Source organism: Triturus cristatus, chromosome 4_2 (assembly GCF_964204655.1).
Source record: "Triturus cristatus chromosome 4_2, aTriCri1.1, whole genome shotgun sequence".
NCBI lineage: Eukaryota > Metazoa > Chordata > Amphibia > Caudata > Salamandridae > Triturus > Triturus cristatus.
Window position 1 is genome coordinate 228,169,845 of NC_140586.1, and position 27,825 is coordinate 228,197,669.

Consider the following 27,825-nt stretch of genomic DNA (forward strand, 5'->3'; position numbering starts at 1 on the left):
CGTTCAGGAATGAGCTGTTTGCATGTGCTTGCTTAAAGTATTGCCAGTAGGTAAGTAAAAGTAAGAATTATCATACACTCTTCTCATAATCATCATTGATGCACACAAAAAACCTATTCAATGTGATCGGTGACAAATAAGTGAGATACTGATCCAGATAAAAACTCAAAGTAACATTGAGAGCATGTTTTTTGTAATTTAGCCCATTCCCTGCGTGTGTCGGCCAACGGCCATCGCAAGCACTACCTAGCTAGTGCTGCGCACGTCCGTTGGCTGACACTGCCCCGCCCACTCATTAAAAGTCCCGCAGCAGAATTTGCGCCGCGGTTAACGGGTTAGACAATCCTGAAGTAATGGGATAAATTGTTCAATATTATTCATAGTTTGGATATACACAGCAGTCTGGTGTTTAGCGACTCACGTGAGACTTTTTCAATTAAATGTTTTTATTTTTGTTCCATTGTCAATGTTTCTAATCAAGGATATGGACCCTCTTGTTTGTTGGGGCCACACCACAAAAAATAGGTGGCTGATTTAGACTGATGAAATGTTCTTTGGCTGACCGCATAACAGCAAGCTCCAACCACAGCAAGGAAATCTTCAACTACGTCAGAGAGTTCTCCAGCCCCTCAGCCACTGAAAACGTAATCACCCCTTTCCAGGAACTCTGCGACACACTGGTAGACTTCTTCCATGACAAGATCTCCACAATCTACAGACACTTCGAGTCCATCGGCATCCTCAGCTGCCTCGCCCCTACGAATGAGGAACGCAACTACCCTTCACCACCTGTGACCAGCTCACTGTGCAAGACAACACAGCCATCATGCACTCTGCCACTTAGGAGCACCCACGGACCCCTGCCCCCACCACATCTTCAACCTTGGTAGAAAGACGATCAGCAGCAAGCTCACAGACATCTTCAACTCATCCATCACCACGCCCACCTTCCCCGAAGAATAGAAACACGCAGAAGTCACACCCCTACCCAAAAAAACATCTGCTGACCTCAACGAACTCCAGAACTACCACCCCATCTCTTTGTTGTCCTTTGCTGCCAAAGCCCTAGAGAAGGCCATCAACCGCCAGCTCAGTGAACACATGGAGAACAACCATCTTCTGGACACTTCCCAATCTGGATTCCGCACCAACCACAGCGCCGAATCTACCTTGATTGCAGCCACAGATGACATTAGCTCCCCGCTCGACCAAGGAAAACAGCTGCCCTGATCCTCCTCTACTTCTCAGCAGTGTTCGACACGGTATCACACCACACCCTGGTCAAATGACTTCACAACATTGCCGTCAAGTGGATTGCCTCCCTCCTCACCTGAAGAACCCAGAGAATCTGCCTTCCTCCCTTTACTTCGGAACCCAAGAACACCATCTGCGGCATCCCTTAAGCCTCATCCCTCAAACCTACCCTGTTCAACACCTACATGACTACCTTGGCCATGTCGTCAGATCGCATGAACTGAACATCATAGCTTATGCCAACGATTGCCAGCTGATTCACTCACTATCAGAAGACCCCTCTGCCACACTGACTAACGTCCGCAGGTGCATGACGATCATCGCCGATTGGATGAGAGGCAACTGCCTTAACTCAACACAGAAAATACAGAAGTGCTGTTCTTCAGGAACAACACCTCCCCATGGGAACAACACCTGGTGGTCTCCTGAAATAGGACCCTCACCCAAACCGACCGAGCACGTCTGCGACCTTGGCATCATCCTGGACAGTAAGCTCACCATGAAAAGACAGATCAATGGAGTTTCACCCGCCTGCTTCTTCACCCTTCACATGCGCCGCAATATCTTGAAGTGGCTTGCCATCGACCCCAGATGGACCGCCGCCCAGGCCCTTGTTGGCAGCCGACTGAACTACAGCAAAGCACTCCATGTAAGAATCACCTTGCATCTCCTCAATTGACTGCAAACAATACCAAACTCAGTGGCAAGACTCATCCTAGACCTCCCTAAACGGACCCAGATCACCCCCACCTCAAGAAACTCCACTGGCTCCCCATTCATAAGAGATGCCAGTTCAAGATGCTGATCCACACCTTCAAAGCCCTCCACAACCAGGGACCAGTGTACATCAACCACCGACTGAACTTCCACGTTCCTTCCAGACACCTGTGCTCAGCCTCCGGCTTCCTCGCCCACACCCCCCCCCCCCATCAGACACAGGAACAGTGGTGGACCCCCCTTCTCCTACTTCGCTGAAAAGTCCTGGAACAAACTCCCTCTTCACCTACAGACCTCATCCTCTCTGCTGGAATTCAGAATAGGACTCAAGACGGATGTATAATGCTAGAACGAATGCCGTAAGTCCGACGGCTTCAATAATGAAAGCGTTAAAACAAAGCTGGTATGATCACAACAGTTTCTAGAATGAAGTACAACAGCACGCCGGCACGTACAGTGCAATTCAACATACCTTTACAACGAATGCCTAAATCACGTAGTGAATTGCAACGCTTCCTTTTACGTTCCCAAGCTTTCATGATAATGGCCGTTGTCCGGTCTGACATAGCGCTTTCTTCTTTTTTCTGCCCATAGCTGGCTGCAGAGGTGCTGCAGTGTTGTGTGTCCGGTGTTGCTCTATAGTCGGTTGCTGAGCTGCTCAGTTCCTCTTCTGTGTCTGGACTGTGATGTCAGCTCATACCACAGGACTGGTGTGTCCAGCCTTCCTTGACAAATCCTTTGAAAAAGGAAGTGACACCAGCATCTCCCTGTCTGCACTCTGTCCAGGTCTCGTGAGTCTGTTTCGGTGCTACCTCCGGTGCTGTTAGTCGGTCTTTTACTTGAAAATCATCTCACGAAATCCGGTTGCAACCCCCCCCCCCCCGCACCCTTAACCCCAACACTGCCCCTTGCCCTAAGCCCTAAATACAACATCCGGGTGCTTCCCTCATGCTCTGAGCCCTAAAACTGTCCCTTCCACAGCCCTGAGCCCTAAATTCGACATCTGTATGCTGTTCCTTCCCTAATCCCTTAATACGATAGTAAATGTAATTGTACCCATCCACAACAGTATTTTTAGGTCTCGCCTTGCTATCGCGTAAGCGATCGCAAAGCGAGACTATTGTGAGCGGGTTTTAAAAGTGCTCCCAAAAAGCGGATTGCATGGCTAGCACGCGCACAATCACGCGCATCGTGCCGCCATGCAATCCGCTTTTTGGGAGCACTTCAAAGGGTCCGCTCCCCCGCCCCCGCCAAGCGCGCGCGTCACGCTCCGCCGGGCTTCTCTTGTTTCTCTTGTAGATTTAAGATTTTAGTGTCAGATATAAGCCTGCCACTTGCAGAAAACTCTCAAGCTGCCCCGTTTTATATACGCTAGTTAAACGCTGTGACCCTGTTATTCCTTTGGCCGAGTATGCATCTTGAGGTGAATTAAATTGCTGTGCACCATGTGTTAACTTACGTGCACACTCGTGTATGCACAATATATTCAAACACTTAGGGTAGGATTCAAAAAGCTGCCGCTGGGTCTGATTCTTGTTTTTGGTGTTCCTCGACATGTTCTCTGCTTCTGTTGGAGGAGATGGAGAGATGGACTCTTAAAAAGCTACACAATGCCTGCTTTGGGTAGAAATAACCCCGCTTGTGTTGCGTTGCCTGCTCTTTGCTGTCCTCCTCGCTGTGTTTATTTAAGAACACATTGATTCAAGTTGCAGCTGGCTGCCCTCTGTTTGCCCCCCACTTCCAGGCCTCTTGGTACCACCACCGTTGCAGGGGTGAGACGTTGGCTCTTACATTATCTGGGACGCGAAGTGGCTCGGGGACTTGATTATTTCTTTGCTCTTCTGTCCTTTTTGGTGTCATAACTCAAGTTCACTTCCATATTTGTATTCCCTGCTTCTGGCTGCCCCAAAGAAAGGAACTGATTGTGCACGATTAGCTGGCTAGATTGAGACTCTACAGAGAGTGGGAAGATTTAATATTTTTTGGCAGCAAGTACCGTCCTTACTTGTTTTAATGTATCAGAAGTTGTTTTTTTCACTTAGTTTGCTTTTAAAAAATGTTGGGGTTTTGGGAGAAGTTTGTCCGAACTCTTCGTCAGGGCTGAGTTCTAACAATGTGTTTATGTTACATGGATTATAAACAAAATGCTACTCTTTAAAATGCCTCTGAAAACAACATCAATTAATTGTGAACATTTAAGAGATAGCGTTTTTTTGAAAGACAGTTTCTCAAACGTTAGAACCGTAGCAAAAAACACTGACAGTAAACCCTGCAAAGTAATACGCTTGTGAATGTCAGGAGTTCTCAGACTTTTATAATCCCAGTAACGTTTCGAGTAGTTATTTGGCTACCCATAGTTCGTGGTTCTTTCTGCTTTACCTGCATTTGCACCCTAGCATAGGTTTACAAGCATACTGGCAATGTTAGTTGGTGCTGAAAATTGTATTCTTACATTTTTGAAACTGTTTAGAACGGGTATCTCCAACCTTTTCTGTTATCAGAGATACTTATGTTCAATGAAAATAATTGTGAGCTGCTAATATTGGAGGTGTGATTGTGACCGCATTAGTGGCCACCAAATTCATAATTACCAGCAGTGATTCTCAGTTCATCAGGGATGGTTGCAAGCATGTTAAACAAGCATTTGCAATACAATAGGCCTCACATTTGTGAGAGTTTGAGTTATTTGCATTGTAAAAGACAATGCCTTCAATTTATGTGTTTTGAAAACCTGCAAATGGTGCATAAACACGCGCTTTGTACTTATAGTTGTTGCTTATGAGAAGCAAGGCTAGCAGTAAAAGAGTCAGTCACTGCCAGCCTTGCTTCTCGTTAGCAACGACTATAAGTACAAAGTGCGTGTTTATGCAAGGCTTGCAGGTTTTCAAAATCCATAAATAAAAGGCATTGTCATTTACAATGCCAATAGCTGAAACTCTCGCAAATGCGAGACCTATTGCATTGCAAATGCTTGTTGTTGTATTGCCATGCGCACAGTAGACATTCGGTTTGAACATTAAACTGGTGAAAAGACCGGTTTCGTTATAAAAGCTGTGCGTTCCAAAGCCTTCGTAAAATGGCTGTTTCCCCTCAAGACATCGCTGGTCAGCTGAGCCCCCCTGCAGCAGTTTCTCTCGGCTCCTGGATACCCTTTTAGGTGATTAGCCATGCTTCGCTAATCCAGATTGATTGATTTGGGGTGCTGACTTCCTTGATTGGTTGTGTCAACGCATTTTGACCCGTGCAACTGGTTGAATCTACTCAGTACATGGGACTGGTGTTCAGTGTTTGAATCTTGGGAGGTGGGGCCAAGTTGGAAGGAGGGGATTAACCTTCACAGGTCCAATAACAAAGGTAGTTAAAGGTGGTTATAAATGAATCCACATCTTCCAGATGATGATGAAGAGGAAGAAGCAGGCGATTTGTTTCCCCTTTGCTACACTTACGCAGGGTTGAATTTAGATCTTCAAAGTACTAGTGGCCTTGACACCCTTCATAGATTGAGTTAGACTCGTTGTTGGGGCCCCTACTGAAGAGACCACCTATGTCATGGTGGGAGTCGCAGAGGTGTTAGAGTTGCATTCGCCCACTCGTAAGGTTCACTCCCCTGTCCAGCTACCTTCGGACGTTGCTGTGTTGTCTTTACCAAATGTGAGAAATCTGCAGTTAGAAGTATCTTTCAGAAGCACAAATAGTTTATTTTCTTGATAGCACTCTTCGTGGATACTCTAAGTACAAATTCCTCACTGGTTCCTCTTCCTCGTTCTGTGAAGTGGACTTCTGATAGATCAAAAGCATCCATTTTAGAATCCGCACACTGTCCCGCTACCAGTTTGTGAGTTACTCCATGTCTGAGGGCATGAAGGTTGCCTTTGTAAACTGATGTCTGTGTGCAGAGTTGGCACCTACATACCTGCCAACTCACACAGTGTCACCCGGTGAGGAGCCAGTATCACACAGTGGCAGGGAAAACAAGCTGAAAACCACTATAAATAGGTGTTTTCCTAGCTTGTTTTCCAAGGCTTTTAAATGCTGATGGCCATTAGGGCGGTGAAAACACCCCAGGACATCTGCACCAGCCTCAGCAAGCTTTTTTTGGTGGCCAGGGGGTGTGGAGGAGGCTTGGGGCAGGGTGGGGTTCAAAAGTGCCTCTTAGGTACTACTTGGCACGAAGCCCTGCCCCCTCCTCACCCAGTGAGATTTTTGTTCAAGTTGGCGGTTATGCACCTATATCCGGGCCCTCATCATCACTTCCGGATGATGCAATCATTGTGGAGTCTGATGGCGCCATCTATTGGCACGCAGGAGCTGTTGCAGTAAAAGTTTCCTCATCCAGTCTGGCTCTTGAAGGAGTTCAAAAGTTGCGGAATCTGGGGTAAGATCGAGTATCCACCAGAAAGAGCTTTACCAAAGGTAAGCAGCTTGTTTGTTTCACCACACTTCGTCTTTTTCCATCTTTTTTAAATTTAAGGAGTCAAGGATTTAAATTGAGAGTACTTACCAGATGGAAGGACAAAAGGTAATGCACATAAACTGCCGGTATCAAGCCAAAGGGGCCCTTGCAATGATGGAGCTTGCCACATACACCCACATATAGATACCAAGGCTATAATGGGCACAGAAACTCAGTTTACCGGCCACCCGAGGAGAGGTGGATCCCTCCAGGACTGGGTCCCACTGGCACAGCAGTACGTGCAAGGGGGAAAGCTCATTACTGAATGACCATGGAGACTGAATGACATCTCACTTCTGAAAAAGACACCCCCAGTGGGCAAAGGTTTATGGATGGAGCAGTATGTCGGTGCTACATGGCCCTCCACAACACTCGCCTATCAAAGTATCATCTCATTCCTAGACTTATGATGTGTGCTGTCTTTATTTTCCAAATCTCTATATATTTTATACTTTTCTGTGCTTTCATAGTTTGGTCGTAATTTTATCTGAGAAGCCTTGTGATGTCTACATACCAAACCCTTGAATGAAAAGCAGGTTATTTTAAGATGCACAACTCAGACTACCCTATCAGTGTCCATTTAACAAAGACTCTCTCTCTCTCTCGCTCTCTCTCTCTCGCTCTCTCTCTCTCTCTCCCTTTCACACACACTCTCTCTCTCTCTCTCGCTCTCTCTCTCTCGCTCTCTCTCTCTCTCTCTCTCTCTCCCTTTCACACACACTCTCTCTCTCTCTCTCGCTCTCTCTCGCTCTCTCTCCTTCCCTCTCACTTTCACTCTCCCTTTCCCTCTCCCTCTCGCCATTTGAAGTCGGACACTAGGCCAACATCTATTGGCTGGTCAATTTAAACCAGACGTAAACCCAACATAGCCTGGAAGTGACCATTTTTAAACCACAGTTAAACCCAGAATATCCCAAGGAATACCACATACAGATTAAACAAATCTCTGTGGTGGCTGATTAAACTCACATACAATCCATCTTATTCCTACAGTGGCCATCATACAGCATACACATGGTAAACTAACAGTTTGTGTCCTGTATATTAAATTTTAAAAAAATTATCTGGTTTTATTGAGGCTTTGTTGCACCAATTTTAAGGAATTGAGAAAATTAAAATATTCATTTATTCCAACGACATTCCAACATGTTGCAGTCAGTCTGCTCCTTCCAAATTAGTTGATTATTTTGCCCAGTTTCCTATCACAGTGTTCATTTCCTGGCCCTGGGATGCCTGGTTGGGTGATGATGCGAGACCATTGGTTCATTGAGCTCCAGCTCTTTCTCTTTGCAGGTTTTGGGGATGCTGTGTACATCGCCACTGGCCTTAACACCATGATGGGTATGAGCCTAGATTGCGTGGACTCCAATGATGATGGACCTAGGCGGTAAGTGCATAAGGGAGAGCATGGGTCATCAGTGAAAGGAGGCGCAGTTTTGTGTTCCGTTAGTGACTACTAGAAAAGAGTCCAGATTAGGACTGAAAGCACCAATGCCTGCTCCCTCTGGGATTTCAGTCAGTGCTACATTCACTTTCCAGCAGTTGGGGAACAATATGAGCCGAAGTCAGCCGTGCCCCTGAGCCTGAAAGTATGCCATGGCATTTGCTGCTGGAGACTGACTTAGCCAGTTCTCCAGTAGATGGGACACTAGTGATGTGCGGCTGACTCTGGCGTCCTTCCCACCGGTACGCGTCTCATTCCAAAACGCACTGAGCACACATACCTGACCATACATTCAGACTGTGGCACGGCTGACTTGGGTGACCCCTGGTTTTCTACCCATACGCGTCACACTTCAAGACACTTCGAACAAACGCACCCGACCACACTACTGGTTCGGCAGTGCAGAGACATTCTTGTAGGTCTACGCAGTTTGGTATCCACAACGTGTTCTATCCAAACACGCTTTCAACTCTCTGCTAGACTTTTCCCACCTCACTGTGCGCCCGGTTGGGCTCCATGTGAGTTTTCTTTAACCTTTTCTCACAGGTGTTTTGTGCACACCACCGACTAAGATGTCAGTTTTGGGAATTCTTCAGGTGTCCCCCATTTTCAGGTCCTGATGAGACCTCCCATTAACAGTGGGATCGAAACGTCGTCGACTTGCATAAAAAACATTTTCCAGTGTTTGTAAAAAAATAACAAAGTTGTTGAATCATTGTTTAAATTATAATGGTCATTTCCATGTATTGAGAAACCACGCTGTATGTCATATTTCTGTCACTCAAAATATGTTGGTTCTCATTTCATTTGGGACACTGAGCACTTATATGCATTTTCTAAATACAGAAATTACTTTGTGCTAACAGTATTTGGTTTCCTGACTGTATTTTGTATAAGCATCTCTCTCAGCAGACTTCTCTAGCATTATCTGCCATTGTGCATGATTATTATGAAGTTATTTTGTATTTTCCCCAAGAACCATCGTTACTTAGATATAATTTAATTGCCCTGGTTCTATGTGAGTATGGTTGCCTTTGTTTTCAAAGTAAAACATTCGAGGATCACACCCACTAAAGCCACCAGACACCTTGCATCAACTGCTCTTTGCACCCTCTCTTCCATTGCCATGTAATGGACAACCAAAGAATCTAAACCCAAGCACCGCTCGTCAAGAGTGCCACCATCTTAGACCTCTATTCATTGAAGTCCTAACGCTCTCCACATCGGTGGGCTCACCTTCAGTGCCGAGTCCCTTGTTGAAGACTCAACAATCAGCTATCTTGTCAGTGGTTTGTCATCCGCATTTGCAGCCCTGTCGTTGGCACCACTTTTGATCCCACTGTCAACTGTGCCACCAATGAGGACTCTATCATTGATGGTTAGATAATGCAGGTTCTCCAGTATTGGGGTGTCTTTCATAGATTCACATGCTTGAATATTCCCCGTCGTCGGAGTGGGAGTCCCACGGTAAATAATATAGTAATATATACAGCCATAATATATATATATATATATATATATATATATATATATATACATATACATAAGTAATCATATAAAAACAGAGATATAAGTAAGTGATAACATCAAGAATGTCCCTATATGAAATCTCCATAGAGATACATGGAAAGAGAAAAAAGACATTCGCAGTCTATCTCTGTCATTATGTTAGTCCAAACTACGGCCAATCAGGCGCCAGCTCCTCTCTAGAACCTTCTCCTCAGAGCTCCTCACCTCAGATTTTCTACCGCACGTCGTGTGACAGGGAGTCTCCCTGAGCTCTGCTCAGTTTTTGTCAGTCAGAATGTCTTCAAGTAAGAAATCTTTGTTTAGACCTTGTTCTTCGTGTGGAAAGCTGCGTTTATTTTCTGAGGACCCACACAGTAAGTGTATTTACTGTTTGTACCCAGATCATGAAGTGGCAAAATGTAAATTTTGTAGAACCTTTTCTACAAAGACTTTGAAAGACAGAGAAGGCCGTCTCTTAATATGGCTACAGAGACTGAAGGATAATGAAGACCCAGTTTCTGATATGGAAAGTCTTCTTTCTGGCCGCTCTCAGACAGCCTCTAAGCGCAGTAGTGTGCAGGAGTTACCATCTCCTTTCCTGAAGAAAAAGAAACTGTCTTTGACTCTGACAGCTGTCACATCTGCTGTCTCACCTACTGTTTTGTCGCCTTCGGGACATAGTTCTCAGGCTGTTGAGGCGTCTACTTCCCAGTCCTCAGGAAAAAGACTGGCCGCCTCGTCGACGATTCTACCGACGACGAGATCTGCAGTGTCCGGGTCGTCGACGGTGACTCTGACGACGACATCAGCTGCGTCTTCGTCGACGAGTGTTCTGTCGACGTTATCCTCGTCGACGGTAACCATCAGTACCTCAAGGTCGGTAACTTCTATATTGCCCATTACATCGTCGTCGACGAAGAAGGCAAAGGTCCCGTCGACGATAACTGTGTCGTCGACGAAGAGTGTGAAATCGACTCCGTCGTCGATCTCGTCGGCGTCCACTCCGTCGACGAAGAAGAAGAAGATTCCGTCGACGGTGGCTCCGTCGACGGTGTCTCCGCCGTCGGCGGCGGCCTCGTCGACGAAGGCTTCGTCGACGACGGCTCCGTCGACGTCGAGTTCGTTGACAAAAATTTCGTCGACGACTGTTCCGTCGACCATCGTTCCATCGATGATAGCTCCGTCGACGAGGCCCTCCCCGAAGACGTCCGCAGTGCATACCATGCAGCAGTCGACGGCAGGTTCATGCATAAAGATAAGGGTGAACAGAATATCATCTGCCCAGAGGTCAATGAGGGAGCAAATACCTCCCGCGACTTCAACGCCGGTTTCATCTTTCACTGGGGTTCCCTTGATGCCATTGCCACCTAGTACTAGCCTAGATAGGCAAGAAGAGATTATTCCTATAGAGGATGCGCAGCTTCCATCACCATTATTTGCAACAGATTCGGATCAGGAGTCTGAAGGTTTACCGGAGTCTTTTGGAACGGCGCAAAGCCCATCCGACTTAATAATTAAATGCCAGGACGACAGTAGTGAGGATGAGGATCCAAATTACGTTCAGCAGGTCCCTGCGAGGCATACAACGGCGACTCTGCCATTGTCGCTCATAACTAATCTCCAACGCATGTTGGACGATTATAACCAACGTTTTCCTCTATCTCCACAATGGTCTGAGGTACCGTTAACTCCTGTGGTTCCGACTAATATACCGCCGTTACCAATTGGAAATCCTTTAATTTTGATACCATCTGCACCACCAAGACAGGTTCCTGAGAGATTGTTACCTCACTCGGAGCCTGTGGAGGAAGCCCCTCGAGAAACGGAAGAGGGTGAAATCCCAGATGATGATGGGGATGTTGATAACGACGATGATGATATGGCGGAGTGGGACGATTACCAGGCACAGACACCATCCCCTTCTCAGATAGTATCTGGTGATTCACCTACAGTGGACATAGCGAATTTTCACCAACTAATGGAAAGGGCGGCACACCGTTTTAAACTCACAACGGAGCGCAGAGAGGAAGATTGTTTCCTTTATGATTTCAAGAGTCAACCTTTTAAACAAACTCATACTATTCCCATTGTGGAATTCATTTGGGAAGAAGGCAAGAAGTTGATGAAGACACCAAATACCTTGCCAGCACAGGTGTCTCGACTAGAAAAGAGGTATAAGGCACCACTAGGAACCCCAGCATGCCTCACGGGTCAGGCTAGACCTGAGTCAGTTGTTACGCAGGCAGCACAACGTAGGGCGAAAAATCCTGCGTCTACTATCACCGCGCCACCGGATCGTGACGGACGTCGAATGGATGCCATAGGGCGTAAGTTTTCTTCAATGGCTTCTACTGTGGTTAGAGCGGCTAATGCCTTGGCCATCTTGGGTCGCTATGACCGACAAGTGTGGGCTGACATTTCAGATTTGGTTCAAGAATTGCCAGAGCCATCTAAAGTTGAAGCAATGAAGTTGCTCCAAGAGGGAGAAGCAACATCTGCGGAAATAATTGATTGTGCAGTGGACATCGCATGCACGGGTTTCCGTCAGCTTGCCGGAGCGGCTGTTCTGCGCAGGCAAGGATGGTTAAAATCAACATCCTTTCGCCAGGAGGTTCAGTCCATGATCCTAAACATGGCTTATGACGGAGAGGCGTTATTTGGTAGTCACGTCGATGAAGCACTCCAGTCCATAAAGAAGGACACTGAGACTGCTAGATCTTTAGGAAATCTACAATTTCAAAGACAAAATTTTCGTGGTGCACGCGGACGTGGCACCTCCTCAAATTTTCGAAGGGGTAATAATCAGTACAGACCCTATAATCAAGGATCCAACCGATATTCGTATGGCCAGCACCAGCAGTCATCACGACAGCAGGCCTCCAAGTCGTATAGAGGGAAATCCTCATACAGAGGAAACGGGTCAAAGAGACAGTGACTCTTACCGGACAGACAAGGTTGGAGGTCGAATCTCTCTGTTCTTTTCTCAATGGTCCTCCATCACAAGGGATCGTTGGGTTTTGGACATTGTGAAAAAAGGACACACTTTAGAATTCACCAAATTCCCTCCGCCCACACCACCTTCCGGACCACCACCAGCTCACATCAAAGAACTTTTACATCAAGTTCGACTTCTAAAGCAAAAAGGAGCTATAGAATCAGTGCCAGTATCTCAAAGGGGAAAAGGATTTTATTCCCGGTTCTTCCTGATCACAAAGAAGAACGGAGAGTGGAGGCTCATCCTCGATCTGAGGGCACTAAACAAATATCTAAAGAGCCAGTCCTTTCGTATGATGACGCTAGTAGAGATCTTGCGTTTACTCTCGCAGGAGGATTTCATGGCAACGATAGATCTCCAGGATGCCTATTTTCATATCCCTATATTACAACGGCATCGGAAGTTCCTGTGTTTTCGAGTGGGTCAACACGATTTCCAATTCAAAGTGTTACCGTTTGGTCTGCGCTCGGCCCCTCGAGTGTTCACGAAGGTACTAGCCCCAGTGATAGCGTTTCTGCGACTCCAGGGAGTGCAAATATTTCCATATCTCGACGATTTTCTCCTGAAATCCCAGTCAAGCACTCACCTGCGACAACACACGCTTCTATGCCAGGACGTGTTTCGCTCATTAGGTCTTTCCGTAAATGCAGCAAAATCCCAAATTTACACTTCACAAAAAAGGGATTTTCTGGGAGCAACTCTGGAGACGGTATCAGCAAAAGCGTTTCTCTCCCAGGAGCGTCTACAGAAGATACTGCGACTGGTCACTGTGATCAGGTCAAAAGAGTCCGTTTCTGTGAGACTGTTAAAATCGTTTCTGGGGATGGCGTCATCGTCCATTGCCTTGATTCCTCATTGCAGGCTGAGAACACGTCCTATTCAGGAAGCACTGGATGCTCAGTGGCGTCAAGTAACGGGATCTTTTCACGACATGGTATGTGTCACAGATCAAATGAGGTCTGCTCTCGCATGGTGGACAATTCCAGCCAACTTGACAGAAGGCACATCATTTCTGTCGGTGACGCCGGACAGGACAATCACGACAGACGCCTCATTAGAGGGATGGGGCGCTCATTTGGAAGATCTCTCGGTAAAAGGAAGGTGGTCCACACATCAAAGAGCTTGGCACATCAACAGGTTGGAGCTGATGGCCATTTTTCTGGCTCTAAAATCATTTCTACCTTTGATCCAAGGAGAATCAGTGCTAATACAGACAGACAACACAACCTGTATGCACTATGTAAACAAACAGGGCGGAACGAAATCTCCAAGTCTGTCCAAGTTAGCTCAATCAATTTGGGACTGGTCGCTCAATCACCAAATCATGATTACAGCAGTTCATCTACCAGGAGTATCCAATGTCTTAGCGGATTCCCTGAGCAGGTCCTCTTCTTCGACCCACGAGTGGGAGTTACACCAACCAACTCTGGAGAGGATATTCCAACAATGGGGTCGTCCGCGGCTGGATCTCCTTGCTACTCCGGAGAACCGGAAATGCCGCAATTACGCAAGCTGGCATCCCCACAAAGAATCGCAGGGAAATGCCCTTTTGATGAACTGGTGCAATCTATTTGCGTATTCTTTTCCTCCAATTCCCCTCATACCTCGGGTACTTTGGAAGATGAAGAGACAACCTTGCCACCTGATTCTAATAGCCCCACGCTGGCCCCGACAGGCGTGGTTCTCAGAACTGCTCCTGCTGTCTCAATGCCAACCAATCCTCCTGCAACATCGGGCAGATCTGCTCACGATGAGCGAAGGGAGAATCTGTCATCCGAATCCCTCCTCACTGAGCTTATCGGCCTGGAACCTGAACACCATGAGTTCGCCCATTTAGGCATCCCACAGGATTGTAGGGATATTTTGGCCCAAGCAAGAGCACCCTCTACGGTCAGGACGTACAAGTTTAAATGGAAAAGGTTCTGCCACTGGTGTGCTTCTAATGGAGTCCACCCGATACATTCCACGGCGCACCAATTACTACCATTCTTCTTGCACCTAGCTAGTTCTGGACTGTCTCACGCAACCTTACGGGTTTTCCTAGCGGCAATTTCCCGTTTCCGACAGGATGGATCAAATTCCCTTTGTTCCTCAAGAATAATCCGTCAATTCTTTAAAGGCTTGTTTCGAAAATTTCCGCCAATTCGGCGCCCTCCTCCGTTGTGGCATCTTAACATTGTGTTGGCTCAATTGATGAGACCACCGTTCGAGCCCATTCACAAGGCTGACTTAAAATATCTATCTTGGAAGGTGGCCCTACTTCTGGCACTAACGTCTGCACGTCGTGTCAGTGACATTCATGCTTTTACCATCAAACCTCCGTTCCTGCAGTTCAAACCGGATGCTGTAGTGTTGCGTACCAATCCATCATTCCTACCCAAGGTGCCTACTGATTTTCATATTAACGAGCCAGTGATATTAAAGACTTTCTTTGCTAATCCTCAGACACCTGCAGAGCAAAGATTGCATTCTTTGGACGTGAAGCGATGTTTAAAGTTCTACATCAGTAAGACAGCTTCGTTTCGAAAATCTGATCAACTCTTTATAGCGTATGGACGCTGTCATAAAGGACGTCAGGTTACTAAGCCGACGATTGCACGCTGGATTTCGGCAGCTATTGTTTTCTGCCACCAAAAGGCAAACAAACCTCTGCAGTCTTCAGTGAGAGCACACTCGACTAGGGCAGTATCATCATCTACCGCCTTATTTGCTGGAGTACCTGTGCAACACATCTGCAGAGCAGCTACGTGGTCAACCAGACACACGTTTACTAAGCACTACTGCTTGGCAACTTTAAGCGAGGAGGACGCTGTAGTGGGACAGGCAGTGCTACGCAATCTTTTTAAATAAGGTGAGCCTCTTCCTTCCCTCCTCCATATTGTTTCCATTTACTGTTGAGATAATGGTTCATTTACACTTATATAGATATTCAGTAATATCATATATATAAGGATATTGATTGGCATTACAACTGTTTAGTGCTGTTATAACTATGGAAACAATAATAATTGTTACTGCTGGCTATTCTATATTCAAGCATGTGAATCTATGAAAGACACCCCAATACTGGAGAAGAACAATTGTTACTTACCTGTAAACAGGTGGTTCTCCAGTATTGGTGTCTTTCATAAATTCACATGCGACCCTCCCTCCTCCCTTCAGAGGCTCTCTTCTCCTCATACACTCTAAAGTCACTTTGGTGCTACGAAAATCTGAGGTGAGGAGCTCTGAGGAGAAGGTTCTAGAGAGGAGCTGGCGCCTGATTGGCCGTAGTTTGGACTAACATAATGACAGAGATAGACTGCGAATGTCTTTTTTCTCTTTCCATGTATCTCTATGGAGATTTCATATAGGGACATTCTTGATGTTATCACTTACTTATATCTCTGTTTTTATATGATTACTTATGTATATGTATATATATATATATTATGGCTGTATATATTGCTATATTATTTACCGTGGGACTCCCACTCCGACGACGGGGAATATTCAAGCATGTGAATCTATGAAAGACACCAATACTGGAGAACCACCTGTTTACAGGTAATTAACAATTGTTCTTTCTATCCTTACTACTATTCCTGTGTTACTTAGTGTTTCACCCGTTAAACTAATCCTCTGCCTTGCTGGTCATTTGGATTATCCTTCTACCTTTAGACTCTCTACAGTTGACAGGACAAAAACTATAAAAGCCCCGAGATCTACTGTGCGTCAGGACTTTGATATGCATTTTCTGCCTAATGATATAGAAGAGGAAGGAAAAGTTACTTACCTGCAATCCTAGTTCTTTAGGATTACAGATAAGTAATTTTCCTTCACTTTCAGGGGATCTTAATTGATAGCAGTAAGCTCTGAATAGAATAGCTGGCCCAAACGTCCAAGGGCAGTGGAAATAAAAGAATAAATAATGCTCTACCTAAAGAGGTTTCTTAAGCAGGTTCGACGTATTTGGGTGCCAGGACTCCATGCGGCTGCTGTGCAGATATCTGTGATAAAAAAGTTTCTTCTCAAACCAGTAATTGCAGCTTTTTTGCTAGTAGAGGAAGCTCTCGGGCTCCCAGTCAAGGTATATAAGAAACTGTCCATCTAGAGGCATTGTTTTGGGGTGATGACATCTGTGGGAACAGGCCTGTAGCGGACAATTACTTAGTCTGGCTACGATACTGCGCTCACTAAGCATCCAGTGTATGATGTAACCTATCTGCTCAAGAGAAATGCTTTTTGATAAAGGTTGTGAGGGAATTGAACTGATTAACATGAAGGCCTAAAATTGACATTTACTTGCAAATTAAGCCTGGATGTGCCCTCATAACCACTTTGCTCCTATAGAATGCTGTGTGGGATACATGGTAGAATACAGCTTGAATCTTTAATTCTTCAGGCTGAGGTGGTTATAAGTAAAGCAGCCTTCCAAGTATAGTGCTGTAAATAGGTCTTGTGGATAGGTTCAGATGTGGTACCCATATGCTTGGAAATTAGTTTTCAGGTCTGAGGAAGGGTCAACACCACTTTATTGCAGAGAAGACCCTTCTTATACCCTTAATGATGTATGCAGTTATTGTGACAATGAGAGAGGAGGTTTGTGTGACACACTTTCTGTATGCAGCAACTGCTGCAAAATGTACCTTGCTGGAGGGGAACTGCAGTCCTGGTTTAGCAAGTGGAAACGCTTGGTGGGATTACATTCTTCTGAATGAAGTAAATGCAGACCGTCCACCATGTGAAGGCATTGGATGCCCTGTTGGGAGGATGTTTAACCTCTATTCGAATTTCCATGCTGTCCCTAGGGAGTTTAGGTGACAATATTGTATAAGTTCCTGAGCTGAGCCGCCAAGTTCAACGATGGAAGGTTGAGGTACAGGATCTGGCCTAAGGACTTGTAAAGGAAAGCCGGTCTGCTTATCAGCTTCCTGTGTGTTCATTCCGATAGGTCGAGGAGGTTGTTTATTTCCGGGGCATTCAGGATGAATCTAGCTTTGCAGTATGTCTGCTTAATGAGGTCCAATATGTATTTATTAAGCAGTAAATCTGTGTTTTGACAAATACTCCTGTACCTAACAGTATATAAGGACATAAACAGTCTGGTTCAGTAGACAATTAGAAGAGTGTGGTTGTGATGCATGGTGAGCAATGAATTTGGGCAATAAGACTAGATCAAGTTGTACCGTTAAACAAACTACACAAACTAGTAAATATATTTACACCAACATATTTACATTTAGGGACGTTCGGAAGGCCTAGTAGTAGTGCACAGGCGATTGAACATGGATTACTGGAGGCCACATTACATGTTCTTTTCCAGATGGATCTTTAAGACAGGTTTGAATGTGGTATATGAGAGGAGAAGCATCATAGGTAGGCATACTACTGAGGAAGACTGAGTCAAAGTATAGTAATAATCTGATTATTTTCCCAGTTGTCAGGCTGCTAGTACAGTTTGTCATATAGGCACTGCTCAAGTGATCTCCGGTGGGGTTGAGCATGAGGAAACCGAAAAACGCGAGCTGCTGTGCATCATAATATATTTGCGATCTGGCGTGTACTCCGATGCATAGTGCATTAGAGCTTGCCATTTCAGATGGATAGAATTTAAAATGCACTTTTACCCCTAAAGGAAACACAGTTTCATTGTCCAACATCAATCCCAGTTAGCAAATAAATTGAAATGGGATTTATGCTGACTTGTAGATAGTGAAAAGGTGAAAGTGTTGCTTGATAATTCTGAACCGTTTCCTGCAGAGCGGAGGCCAATATCTTTCTCTATCTCAGGTGTGCGGTTACTACTTACATGCCTTTGAAAAACATCACTGGCCTGATTTCAGGAATAACTATACAACCTTGCATTGGTAATTTATGGTACTGTCCAACGCTCAAAAGCTTTCAGTACTCTTTCCGGCTGTAGAAATGTGTTCGTAGCATGCGTGGCTGCAGATACAAGTGCTCTGCATACTCCTGCACTCTAGTGTAGGACTGGGGCTTTAAAACTTGTTTTTCTTTAGAGAAATTTCAAGTCCGAAGATGTGCTGCGACTCCTCCATTAGTCCACAGTTTGCATGGTTACTGACTCCACCTTAGATTGTTTTTATCCACCATCGGATCCAGATATGTCTAGCAGCGGGTCTGATACCAACGTGATCTTTGCAGCTTTTCCAAGCCTACTTTCTCAACTCTGAGACCGAAGACTCGGTTAACAATCAAAGTGCATTGGTGCCTCTCTTGAGGCTCTTCCATCCAGAAAACCGCTCAACCTTCTCCCCCAACCATGGCCATCTCGCTTCATCTCGCTTCCATGCCTCAGCAACACTGTCAAGACCCCTTCTGTTACTGGCGAATTCTCCTTGGAGAAACAGTGTGGGAAATGGGTGATGGATAGCAAACACTTCCAGTTCCATCTGAGGTGCAATTTGCAAAATACCCTTGGTCTGTGCAGCACTGCATTTGCAACTTTGTTTTATGCCCTGACCACAAGAAGACCTCCTGCGAGTTCTGCCTGGCCTTCAATTGGCAAAAATCCACTTTGGTATGAAAGACAATGGTATTGGACATACACTGAGATGCTGCAGCAGTCTTCCTCTGAGACCCCCAACATTTTTGACAACAGGACCTTCTTGGCAGAGAGGAGGAAGAGGGGTGGGGCTCCGGGATTCCAGTGCCCTAACCAACACCCAGTCTCAAGACTCTGTTCTCGACTGCATCCGACAGAAAAAAACAAGAGAGGTGGTCTTCTGCATTAAAACCAGCAGGCCTCCGAACAAGGAAGACTCAGATGAATGTAAGTATGACTGCAGCACAGAAAATGAATAAATGAATAAGGTTAGTGCACACCTTACTTTATGCAATTTAAACTCACAAGAATCAAAATGTACACTCGTTTGCGTGCCAACAAGCGTGAGGGTGCCAGCCACACTATAAATGAAATATGCAAGTGAATATACACGTGTATGCTGGTGGTAGCACAGAAAGCTATGGGACACAATCTGGCTCTGCTAAACACCTCCATGCCGAGGCAGAGCAATGCTCTTGCGGGAGATGCACTTCAAGCACCAAGGAGGGGAGAAAGAAGCACCCAGCCACTGATCACACCTCCCCCATCCTGCTTCGGCTGGCACATTGAAAAAGACTTTGGAGCTGAGCAGACTCGGGCATAGAGTTGAGGGCCCCTTTGACATCCGGATAGGAGGAATTCAAGGCACCCATACTGGAAAAGCTGGTGGAGGAGCTTGACGCCAGGCAGGAGTTGCTCTTCATCCACTCAGACTTGCAGGATCTCTGCCAAGTTGCTCCAAGATGGCCATCAACCACACTGCCCCTGAATTCAAAGAAGCACAGACTGACCTTTGAGGAAGAGCTCACCTTTGAGGCAGCAGGACATTCGGAGACCTAAGAACAAGGCCACATGCCCACCACTCCAACCAGGCAATTGCCACCACCCCCTCATACTCATCTTCCCATCCACCACCGCCAGTCGCCTGGCAGGTCAGTTCACTCATACTCAGACCAAGGCAGCCACTCTGGGAAGGGAGACTCCTAAACCAGTCTCTGGGAATGGAGACAACCCTGGGAGGATTATAATGTGGACCCATACACACAACCCTAATCGGGAACCATACCCAGCAAAGCTGCCACCTGCAGATGATGCTACTGCGTATCATACTGTGATTCAGAGAGTAGCTTGCCAGCTTAAGGTTGACATGCATGTCCTCCAGAAGGAGGATGCCTTTCTAGTGGAGACCCTCCCCAAAACTGAATGCAGTGTTCAATTTCTCCACGTGGTCATGGTGATGTTAAGGTCGGCCCCAGATAACTTCAGGGATCTTGTCAAGACAACTTCAGGGATCTTGTCAAGACAACTTCAGGGATCTTGTCAAGACAAAGTTAATCACATCACTGGTCAAAAAGAAGTTCAAAGCTTCGACCCCCCCCCCCCTTGCCCCACTCTACATCAATCTCTAGATCCCATTAGTTGTACATATAGCACGAAAGTGCACCTCTGCTCACTGTTAAGTATGACTGATTTCATTGGGGGGAATTGAGGCACTTTGCACTATCTCCTTTAGACTTACAGGAAGATGGGGGAAGAGCTTGTGCAGAGAGCAAAATCATCCCCAGAGCAAACATCTGCTGTGCACTGGATGCTGTGGACAGTGCTTCCGTAGTATTAACATCAGCATCTTGCTGCACATCTTGCGGTTCAAGCTGGATGCACAACACCTTCTCAACATCCCATTTGATGTTGAACATGTCTTTAGGCTCCAAGTGGATGGACTTTTAGAAAAAATAAAGGTCTATGCAATAGTGAGATCCTTGGGCACACTACAATCTGCCACTCCAAGAGGGACCTTTTACAAGGAACAACCCAGGAACTGGGCAAAGATAGCACCCTTCAGCCAAGCCTGAGGCTACCGGTGCTAACAGCAGGCCTTTCATGAGTTGTAGGCAGGATATATAAAGGGCAGCGACTGAAGCACCAATAACAGAGGCAGAGTCTCTGGCAAAGGGTCCTCTGCCTCCAAATGCTGACTTGCCTACATCCCTTTCCATCTGCGCCCAACTGCTGATCACACAGCCCCTGTCGGGGGAAACTAAAACATATCTACCCCCACTGAAAAAAAATCACAATTGATCAATAGGTCTTAGCAGTAGTTCAGCTGGGCTGTTGCTTAGAATTCCATATCACCCCCCCAACATACCAACCCACCGCCACATCTTCAGCCAAGACCATCTTGCTCTCCTTGAGGAAGAGGTTCAAACGTTCCTCCAAAAGGGCAGACTACAGCCAGTGCCACCACACCAAAGAGGCTACAGTGTCTACTCACAGTACTTCCTCTACTCAAAGAAGGATGGTTTCCTCCAGCACATTCTAGACCTGAGGCCACTCCACTAAACCATTGCATCCTGCTGGAGCACTTTTATATGACAACCCTGCAGGACCCATACCGCTGTTCTGCCACTGGTACTTCATGAGGGCGCTAAATCTGAAGGGCGCTTGCTTCTATATCTCCATCCACCCTGCCCATCATTGGTACCTTTGGTATGTGGTAAGTGGACAACTCTACCAATTCAAAGTCCAATACTGTGGAGTCACTACAGCTTCTAAGATTTTCACGATGTTCCTTGCAGTGGTGGGCACACATCTCCATAGAGGCTGCATTCTTGTCCTCTTATACCTCAATGACTGCCTGATGAAGAACAGCAGCAGGCAACAATCCCTAGCAAACACTAAAACAGCTGTGACCTTGCCCCACACCCAAGGGTTTACTATAAACACAAAGAAATCCCATATCCATCGCACACTGCTCCAGCCCTTGAACAGTGTCGCTGAGAAAGCAGATTACCATCAGCAGACCGCAGTGGCATTCCTGCAACTGCTGCCTCTTTTTTTTACTCCACTCGCCCACTCATGGTAAGAACTATATTGAAGCTCTTGAGTGTTATTGGTTCCTGCATAGCACACGCCAGACTACATATGCACCCACACCAGCAGTGCCTCGAGAGGCAATGGTCACAAATGGATGATCTTGGCAATATTTTCTGTTAAGAAAGGCTACAACTTAACAGTCTTTGCAATGGTGGTATAGCAACCACTTATTTGCTAGGCAGGCTTTTCTTGGACTAAGTTCTGCATGACTGTGAAAAGTACCTGAACCCCTTAGCTGCAGGGTCAGTAATACAGCTTCCTAGAACTGATGATTATTAAAGCCTTTTTCAAGATGACCATGTCAAGGTGGTCCTCATAATGAAGGGCAGCATTACGGCCATGTGTTACGTACAGAAGCAGGGGGACACAATCCCATCGGCTGTCTGCATTAGCACAGGAAATCTGGTATTTGGCAATCCACAACAAGAACCACCTGTTAGCGGTGCACCTACTTGGGGGGTATGACTTTGCTGACCTGCTAAGCAGGACATGTCCACTTGTGAGAACTCCACCTGCAAGTCTTACATAAGTACTTCCAGCATGGCGAATCCCAGCCATCGTCTTCTTTGCCACCTGAGAAAACGCAAAATGACCATGTTTCGCCTCTAGGTACCCACATTTACAGTCTGTGGGCAATGCACTATGGATGAACTGGTCAGAAATATCTGCCTATGCTGTTCCTCATCTCGCACTGTAGGAAAGTGTCCCTTTTTGACATGATTACCTCCACCTTTTGCCTGGGACATGATGGGATTTTGCCTGCTAGCCAGATCCCCGGTGCTTGTGCTCTTTCCCAAAATTGTGCAATTGTTCTCTGAACTGGCAATACCTTTAGCACCTGCTGTAAGCTCCTAATAAATGGTAGCCTTGTACCTAGGGCTTGAGGTACTAAGGAGGGTCCCTAAGGGCTGCAGCACGAATTTTGTCATCCTAAGGGACCCCTCACCAAGCACGTGTAAGGCTGCCACTGACTGCTGCGTGTCTTGGTGCAGACAAAAATGAAAACATGACATGTACCCTACCCTTTTCTCTCAGGAGGCCCACAACAATATCCTGGCCAGGAAGAGGGTGTAACATGCCCTCCGACAGGATGACCTGCTGATTAGCCTTGTTAGGCTGGCCAGCTTCAAAGAAGCTGCCCGCCTTTAGAATGCGAATCTGGCTCCCCTCAGAGGAGAGGAAAGCTGCCAACTCCCCCCTCACCCCCCCCCCCCTCATGTCCAGAGCCCCCTTGGTATTTGGACAGGCGGGAAAATTAGCTAGTCAGGTAGGCATGCCACCTCTAGGATGGTGCCACCCCTAAGATGGGCTAACTGTGAGGTAGACACACATTTTCGAAGGTAGCCATCTTTGTGATTGCATAACTATGAACTCTGTGAAATGGTTATGCTCACTTTTCACAGGAAATGGTCATATAGGGGCGTAGTGACCCCAAGAGTCAATACCCCACTGACTACTACCCTACACTCCCCTACCACTCCTAAATTCAGTATTTAGGGGAGTCCCAGAGAAGCAGACCTGACAACCTGCAAAGCAGAACACGTAGAGCCACAAAAGCAGAGAAGACTGAAGAGAGCACCTGACTTGGCCCCAGCTCCGCTGACCTCTCTGCCGTTCTCTGTGTACTCTGCGCCATAGTCGACTCATCGTGCAGCTGAGTGCCTCCAAAACCTGGGAAGACTACCTGCCTTCAATAAAGACCAAGACCTTCAGTGAACAGCTGACCTGTTCAAAAGAAATTCCAGTGAAAGGACTCTGAGCCTCCGGAACTGCCAAAGACCCAACACCCGAAGTCACCCCTGCGCCCGATGCCTCCGGCCCGAGTTGAAGTGGTCCACCGGTGCCAGCAAGATTCCCTACTGCTCCTGAGTTCCAAGTCCAATGTGGTCTCACCCCTCGTGGACTCCCCGATGTCGCCTGCAGCCTCGACGACACCTCTGCATCCGTTGCCCCTGGGCCATGGAGAAGAGAACCCCGGGGGTCCCTATGTCCCTTAGCATCACGAGTCTTGAACTTCACTGTTGGTTCACCCCAACTGGTCCCCCATTCAGAGCCTGCAGCCTCTTTCCGCAGTGACCAATCTCCATTAAAACGTATTATGCTCCCGATGCTGTTTTGCACCATTCACCCGTCCGCTCCCATGCTGGTGGTGGTGTACTGCTGGTGCTGCCTTGGAGCTTGGCCACCACTCACCTTAACTTCTGGAGATTGGTCTTATAAGTCGAAGTACTCTACCTGCTTTCCGAACTTGCTTTTCTTTCCATAGGATATCTTTACAAAATTCTGAAATTGCACTGTGTCCACTTTTGAAAGTGAACAGAATTTATATTTTGAAAGTACTTAACTGGACAATTATTCTCTGATGCCTAAACGTATATAAAGACACTTGCTATTTTTCTAATTTGGTGTGGATCTCCTTGAGTCGTGTTGTCATTTATTAATCATTGTGTGTATTTGCAAATGTCTTGCACTCCTCTGTGTTAAGCCTAAGACTGCTTGATCACACTACCCTCTAAAAGAGCACTTTGGGATTGCATAGCAAGCCCTGTCCACTCATAGGGGAACCCATGGACTCTTTGCACAGTATATCTACTTATTGATGTATCACATAAAGAGCCAACATCTTACAGCCACTCATTCCTTACTTGGAGACGAAGAGGAGGCAGGCGCCCATGATCCTCACCCTAGTAGCCTCAACTTGGGTCAGACAACTCTGGTACTTCGTGCTCGTGGAGGTGTCTATCATGCCCCACTAGAAGCTACCGATGAGGTTGAACCTTTTCATGCAACAACAAGGCCAAATCAGGCCCTGAGATCCAACTCAACCTACCAATCTGGCACGTAAGGTCTTAGAGTTTCACTGCCTAAAACTTCTTGATGAGTATCTGGCCATACTTCATGAATCACATAGGCCTACTTCACATGCATGCAATGAAGCCAAGGGGAAGAGATTTGTCCACTACTGTATCTCGAAGCAGCTCGACCCCTTCAAAGTCAGGATTCAAGAATTTGTCTGTTAAGTTTTTTTTTTTTGATAATCAAGTTTTTATTGTTTTTGGTTTGAACAACATGAAAAGCTTTTGAGCCCTTCGAACCACCACCATACAGCAACACAGCATGAAAACGCCCCACAGCCCCGCCCCCCCCGAACCCCGCCCCCCCCTCTTCTGAACAGCACTTTTATGGTATGTTGCCCAGCCATTTCCCCCAGACCCTTCGGTACTTCTTGGGGCAGCCCCTTGCTTGGTAAAGAGTCTGTTCCTGTGTTGCACACCAGTCCACCCCGGTGCTCCACTTGGCCAAGCTAGGTGGTTGCGGCTGCTTCCATGCCGCTGCAATGTCACGCTTCGCTACCATGAAGGCTGCCATGAGGAATAACTTCTCTGAGCGCGTGCCATCCAGGCCGTCAGTGATGCCTAGTAGGGTGTGTCTGGGGTCATGTGGCACCTCCCACCCTAGGACCTCCGTGAGTTCGGTTTCTATGCCCCTCCAGTACCCGCCCAGTTCCGGGCAAGACCACACCATGTGGATGAAGTCGGCCGGCTCAATGTCTGTTAAGTTTTTACAATTACAGAAGGCAGGTCTTGCTTGTACTTCCATACATCTTAACCTATCCACTGTTGAGGTACACATTCAGAATGTGGAGTACTCATTCCTCTTCAAAATCACTGTTATTAAGGAATTTGTGGACAGACTAAAAGAGTAATGTGCCCAAGAATATCCCTAGCTCCTTTGTGGAATCGTAACATAATGCTCACAAGGCTTATGGTTCCACCCTTAGAAGCTCCTCCACTCTTGTAAAGTACAGTTTTCATTCTGGAAAGTGGCTTTTTTAGTAGCCATAACCTCACTCAGGCGCATCAGTGAGTTAGAAGTACTCACCATTCATTCAGGTACACAAGGAAATGGTGGTCCTGAGAACAAATTCAAACTTCCAGCACAATTTAGTCTTCCCTTTCTGCATTAACCAGATTATTGAGCTGCTCATGTTCTTTCCACAATCAGATTTTGTAGCAGAAAGGGTGGTAATTACCTTAGATGTCAAGCAGGCCCCATGTACTCCATTGAGAGGTCCAAGTCCTTTCGCAAAACAAGCCAGTTCTTTGTAACTTTTTCTAAACCCCACAATGGTCACCTCATTTCAGAACCTCATTTCAAAGGCTGGCATTACCAGTTGGATTTTCAGGTGCTACACCAAATCTAATCGTGTACTCATAAATCACACACTCTGCATGCAAAAAGGGGACAGTTGTGACTTTTCTCTGTAACATCCCTTTAGCAGACATCTGCAAGGCAGCTACCTGGTCAACACCACACACTTTTACGAAGCACTACTGTGTGGACATTCTAGCCTGTCAACAGACTATGGTTGGACAAATAGTCTTAAGAACATTGTTCAAACATCTGCATCATCTACGTGTTAGTGACTGCTTCAACAAACTGTTTCCATTGATGCAGAGCACGTGTATCTACAGCCACACATGCTACAAACTTATAATGTTACTTACCTTGTATGGATCTGTTTGTAGCTTGTGATGTAGAGTGAAAATGTCATCACACACTTGATGCACCAATAAAAGGATAAAGAAACTATTTACCTAAGGAAGAGACAATACATAAATAACTGGGAGTTCAGAGATGTCCGAGTATTCCTGAAGGCTTTTTTGCCATTAATCCTACACAAACCAGTGTTTGGTCAGAAAGGGCATCCCCCCATTCTATACTACAGTTGGAAACAAGGTGGCACAAAGTCACCAGTGCTGGCTGAGGAAACCTGCAACCTTTGACATTATGTAATAGAACCTGATGTAACCCTGATGGTAGAAACTGTTCTAATGCTTAATAGCACATGGGTAGATGTGGTTAACGGACTAGACATTGACTGTCACAAATCAGATCTGACTGTAGGCAATTCTATTTCATATTCCTGAAATAGACTTCTTTCATAAGCCTGTTGGTGATGTTCGAGAACACAAAATGACTTTCTTCAGCAACAGAACATGAGGTTCATGAACATCTGGGGAAGTGCTTTTGAATTCCTGGTTTGAAATTGTGTGTACCCTTTCAGTCCAACCCTCTGATCCTTGGGGCCCTACACAAAATGAAGAAAGAATTATGCAGAATTATACTGAAGGCTTCGAGTTGGGCCTGACTGTTTTGGTTCAGAGGCATCTGGGACTGGTCAGACCAGACACTTGCTACATGATTTTTTATTTTTGAACAGTTGTATATAGCTCGAACATGACCCTTGCTGGTATTGGAGCGCTTTACAGTTAAGGAGCATAGACTTATAGAACCCATTGTGTCATAAATAGGAAGAAGACAGGGCAAAACCCCAGAAGAGGGTAATGACCCTTCAATGTCAAAACAGATAGGTCAAAAAGACAATAACATGACAAGCGAGTAATAATAATAATTACAAAAACTAGCACACTACAGGTTAAGGCAACACCCCTGAAGCGGGTGGTGACATCATAATGTTAATTCAGATAGACCAGAAAAGGCAATACCCTAAGAAGGGAGCAATAATCATAATGTCATAGTCAAGAAAAGAACAGCATCAGGCTACCCCGAGATAAGGGCGGCGTCACCACTATGTAGAGACAGAAAGCATAGACCAGATATCAGTTTATTATTTATTTATTAATTATTTATTTTAGTGTTTATAGAGCGCGAACTTGACCCGTGAGGGTATCAGAGCGCTTTACAAGGTTTACAGAGTGAACAAAAAAAGGCTTAGAAGTACAGAAGTATACAAAACGATTGGAGAGGGGCAGGGGTTCTGGACACATAGGGGAATAGAGAGACACATGTGTATGGCTACAATTACATTAAGAATCAGTATAAAACCCCACAAATTCTTGGTAGAGTGAGTAGGTGATCTGAGGAAAAGGCGATAATCTTAGATTAGTCAGGCACACTGTGGTGGTTGAAGGCAGAGATTAGACGAGGAATTTACCCCTGAGGAAAGTTTTAGCTTTCTTTTTGAAGCGTGCCAGAGAAGAGATTCTTCTGATGGCGGGTGGGAGAGA

The 27,825-nt window shown here is 46.1% G+C and overlaps 1 protein-coding gene across 2 annotated transcripts in view; it reads left to right on the forward strand.

Annotated features, from left to right (window-relative positions):
- The window catches only part of PLA2G6 (phospholipase A2 group VI), a 269,817-nt gene that overhangs the window by 142,852 nt on the left and 99,140 nt on the right, over window positions 1-27,825 (forward strand). For both annotated transcript variants that reach the window (XM_085601318.1, XM_085601319.1), the window contains one exon: window positions 7,718-7,811. In XM_085601318.1, coding sequence (XP_085457444.1) covers window positions 7,718-7,811 — 94 coding nt within the window. The remainder of the gene's footprint in view (window positions 1-7,717; window positions 7,812-27,825) is intronic.